Raw genomic sequence first — 4,972 nt, forward strand, 5'->3', positions numbered from 1 at the left:
CTGTCCCCCAGGGAGGAGGTCACACACAGTTCCATGTAATCGGTTCCCTCTTTCCTACCCATTCTCCCTTTACCCTCCCTGTTTTGCCACTCTTATTTCATTAAATACTGTCTCCTTTCTGTTTAGTTGAGTTTTTGTGGTAAGCAATTTTCATTATCTTCTCATTTCATTTTATTAGTATTATTTCAGACAATTTCTTTGTGGTTACTATGTGGAATATCTTTATCATCCTAAATTTATAGCTGGGTTGCTATACATTTAAACTAGGTTGTTTAAATTGATAACAAGTTAAGTTTAATAACATACAAAAACTTTCCTCCTATATCATTTCTCCATACCCCTTTATGTTGTTGTTATCACAAATTATATTTCATACATTATATGCCCATTATCCACCACTCATCTATCATTTTTACCTACTGTGGTGGCTTATGTGTTGTGGTGCTGGAAGCTGAGTCACAGGTATTTCAAACACTATTGGGGTCTGTGAAGTTCGGTTCCCAGGTGTTCTCCCTGGCAGAACTTGCAAGCTCCAAACCCGTGTGGTTTGTTAGGATCCAGAGATAAGCCTTGCGCACGCGCGCGTGCACACACACACACACACATCAGCAGAGAAAGCCACAAGTTAATTAAAGCATAGAGTCACTTCAAAAGAGATGAAGTTTGGGCCTCTCATGAGTTGAGAAGATCCCTGTAAGTATAGATAAGACACACTTCCCTCTGGAGGCGAAGCAGGTTCCTTGTCACAAGTTGAGGTGAGGATGTTGTCTAGGGGAATGCTTCCAGTCTGTATATGGTACTTTCAAAGGGGAGGGGGCGTCTGCTCTCCAGACGGTCAAGCAGCGTTCTGTTTGTTACTCAGTTTGTCCTTGGGTCTCATATATAATTTCTTTCAGTTTTATCTGGGCTGCTCCTTTGGGTTAGCATGTCTCAGAATTATTTTCTAATAGTCATGTGCCAGAATTTTACTGGGGCCTGGCTTCAAGGTTAAGGTGTTTACCAAGCCAGTTCTCACAGAGTCCTTTGTTCATCATTTATTTCACAGGGTCCTTTGTTCATCCCTTTAGCAGATAGGCCAGAAGTCCCTGTTCTGCCCCTATCAGGGTCACCTATGGTGGACAGGTTAAAGAGGAGCTTCCTGACTAAGATAGACTAGGAAGAAGGTAGAAGCATACTGTGAGAAGCAGAGAACAGGAAGAGAATGTATACAGATGAATCCTTGATTCTCATATATTAAGAATCCTGGCAGGCTGGATTTATGGGGTGGAGGGAGGCCTTCTCCTTGTGAGTTAGAGGTAAGTTCCAATCACATTCTCATAATTTTGTTCTCCACTGTATCCTCCCATACTAGTGATACCTTACAGTTAACTCTTACAAGCATATGGTTGATTGCTAGTAGCCTGCAACTACTATATAGAGAGCAGTGGTTCTCAACTTTCCTAATGCCACAACCCTTTAATACAGTTCTCATGTTGTAGTGACACCCCCAACCATAAAATTATTTTTGTTGCTACTTCGTAACTGTAATTTTGCTACTGTTATGAATTGGGTGACCCCTGTGAAAGGGTTGTTTGACCCCTAAAGGGGTTGTGACCCACAGTTGAGAACCGCTGCTATAAAGGCTATGTTAGACAGCGTTCTCTAGAGAAACAAGAGCAGGACACTTGTAATTTTATATATATATATATCATAAGAAATAAACCGCTAATTAGTCTATAGAGCAGTACAAATGACTCAGTGCAATTCACTTACATGAGACAGATAACACACTGGCAGTCCTTTAAGTCATGAGAGCCTCCAGGTACAAGTCAAGGAAGCACACAGCTGAGTTCTCTGTAAAGCAATTCAGACAATCCGGCCACAGACAGCAAACAGCAAAGCAGGTCACCAACAGTCAGCCATATGACAGGGGCCGACAGTCCCCAGCTCAAGTGATGTATACTCCAGTAGCATGGCGAAGCAGTTTTTTTTTTATAGATATCAACATTTATTAGTGGTTACTAGGGTGAGTATGCAGAAAGTGGGGGGTGGGGGGTAGGGGTAATGGAAAAACTACAAGGATCATGGAATGTTAGCTTGCAAACAGATTCTTGTAATTGCTGTCAATAAGGCTTAAACCTGTAAAGAGCTGAACAGGTAAAAGTTCTGAGATAGATATACAAGGGGGCTTCAAAAAGTTTGTGGGAAACTTCCATTATTTTCAGATTTGTTTAGAGTCATCACTGGGGCTTTTTCTTGCTGCTGGTTTCTTTGTTGGTCTGCTCTTGCACCGGCATGACCAGGACCAGGGCTTTCTTGAAAGCTTGCAGGTAACTGGAAAGCAGGTCTATGGTGAATTCTGCTTTGTTCTCAATTTTCTCCAGGTCGTCGTCTGCCTGCTTGGCCATCTCGGTAGAGCTGAAGTCAGGTTGGCTCTTGCTTTGAGCTGAAGACGTTCAAAGAGTCTCGGGGAGGAGGCACCGCGCTCAAGTTGCTGGCTCTTCTCTGGCACCACGCCCCGTGCACCAGCGAAGCAGATCTTGAAGGAACCTAAAACTACAGTGACACAGTCCATGGGTTGGGTGTCCCACAGGTAGTATAGATCTCAAGTTGAGGCAGAGAACCAGCTAAGGCAGCCACACACTGGTTCAATCATCAAAGAGCAAGAGACAAGAAAGGCGAGAATCACAGAGCCATTTATCTCTCAACACTTCAATTAAACTGCCCTTCAATTAATCCCATATGTGTTCATTGGCCAAGTTAACACAATAAACCTATCTATCACAGAGGCTATTGCTCTCTAGGCTCTGAAGACAGCCACTCCCGCTTACCTGCCCCGGGCACTGGTGTTAGGTTATTCCTCCAATATACTCAGGGACCTTTAGAGTGGTTACCTGTAATTAGGGGGGGCTTGCATGCTCCCCGAATGTATATAAACCGTGGCTAGAAATAAATTAACTTTCTGCGTGGACCTGGCTCCTGAAGTCATGAATGCAAAGGTGAGCACTTGCATGCTTTATTCTGTCTGGTGTCTTTTTAATTTTACCCCTGAATTACACAACTGCCCCTTGGACCTATTTAGTTGTGGGGGCTGACTCACAGCAGACCACTTCTGAAAAATGTAGCCCCTGAAAGCCTTATAAATGGTAATGGAACATTGTTTGATATAGTACCAGAAGATGATGGTCTCAGGTTAGAATGTATTAAAAATATGACTAGGGAAGTGCTTCCTTCTCAAAGTAGAGTCAACTATAGTGATGTGGATGGAGCAACGTTTAGGGATCTTCCTTGGCTGATGGGGATGATTCAAAATGAGAAGAAATAGCTCTCAACATTTATTAATAATTGCAATGTGGAATATATAAAGTATAAATCTAGGAAAATTGAAGATCATAAAAAATTAACTGAACACATAAAGATAAATATTAGTAAGTGGAAATGAACTGGTATTGGCCACATTGAATCGAATAATCAAATGGTTTACTGTGCCTGGAATGAAAATTCAAGAGAAATAGCTTCACATTCATCATCAAAAGAACGTTTCAGGATCTATTTTGAAGTACAACAGTGTCCGCGATAGGATAAATGAATTTTCACAAATAAGAAACTCAGTGAACTCTATTTAAGATAAATGAAAGGAGATTCACACTCAGAAAGACTATCAAAAAACTGTCTAAACTGCAATCTAGATAAAGTCTTGAAAGCAATACAGAAGAAGGTTTGCAAAAAGGGGGCCCCCAAAAGTCTGAGTGTAAATTTCTCCTCAGAAACCATGAAGACTAGGGACAATTAGATGTTCTACTGAAAAATATTGAAAGGAAAAGATGCATACTATAATCCTATACCTGGAAAAAATCATTTAAAAATAAAGGGTGTGTTAGACCAGGTTGACTAGAGAAACAAATCCAAGGACACATTATAAAGTGTATAAAGAGAGAGCTTTATATCAAAAAGTAATTGTATATCAGGAAAACATCCCATCCCAGTCCAGATCACATTCATAAGCTTGCTACTAATCCATAAATCCCTCTTCAGACTCACACAGCCACATGCAATGACTCAGAATGCAGGGAGATCACAGGCTGATGGGTGTAAAGTCTTGTAGATCCAATGGCAGTGGATGCATCTCCAGGGTTCACACAGGTCTCTGAGTGACACAGTGACCTGAAGAGGAAGGCAGAGGAGGCGGTCCTTATCAGTAGGTCACGCCCACAAGAAGGCACCATCAGGCTGTGACTTGAATGACAGGTTAGATTACACTCCTACACGTCAGGTTGACATGAAATTATGTAACTACCACAGGGGCATTTAAGATATGCTGTTATGTTTGAGCCCATTGTGGCAGCCAATCAAGGATTTTCCTCTTGTCCCCTAACACATTACTTTAACAAACATGATATACTTTTCCAGGGACTAGTCTCTCTTTGTGAAGAATGAGGTATAGATGGAGTTTCCAGTGGTGTATAATCTAAACTCTTGCCAATTTTGAGAGCCATGTTGTCGCTTTAGTAGCATAAACAGTGGTGTTGGCCACTGGTATTATCCCTTCAAAGGCTGTGGAACTACAGCACAAGCAGGCCTGAGAATGCCAACAATTATAGCCCAGGCTTAGTCCATAGCATGTGCTCTGCCAGTCATGGTGGGATTGAAGCCAAATGCTCTCAAAGGTTTTCTCTGGTCTGGAGTGACTGGGCTTATCATTCTTTTTTTTTTCCTATTAGGAGTGACACACTTTTTCTATATCCATGCGTTGTGGAATCTCCCATTTGCAGACCACCTGGAATGAAATGATTTGGTTTTTACTAATTTTATTAGACAACAAATATTTGCACATCTCTTTTACTCATCTGAGGTGAATAGTGATGGATGTTCTTTTTGTCCCTATCAAATCTCCTTTTCTAAGAGTTGAGAGCAGGGAGACTATATAGATCTCTTCCTTAACAAACCCAGGGACAAGGGAACTACTAGTGATCCAAATTGGTGGTGAGGTGGG

At 41.6% G+C, this 4,972-nt stretch overlaps 1 protein-coding gene across 1 annotated transcript in view; it reads right to left on the reverse strand.

The window, feature by feature from the left end:
- The window catches only part of ITIH6 (inter-alpha-trypsin inhibitor heavy chain family member 6), a gene marked incomplete at its 3' end in the record, with an annotated part of 108,025 nt that overhangs the window by 45,480 nt on the left and 57,573 nt on the right, over positions 1–4,972 (reverse strand). The window contains 1 exon segment of the mRNA XM_030885760.1: positions 2,240–2,425. Within this exon segment, the coding sequence (XP_030741620.1) occupies positions 2,240–2,425 (186 nt within the window).

The sequence above is a fragment of the Echinops telfairi genome, unplaced genomic scaffold (genome assembly GCF_000313985.2).
Source record: "Echinops telfairi isolate 266 unplaced genomic scaffold, ASM31398v2 ScPeMD7_45;HRSCAF=164, whole genome shotgun sequence".
Lineage (NCBI taxonomy): Eukaryota > Metazoa > Chordata > Mammalia > Afrosoricida > Tenrecidae > Echinops > Echinops telfairi.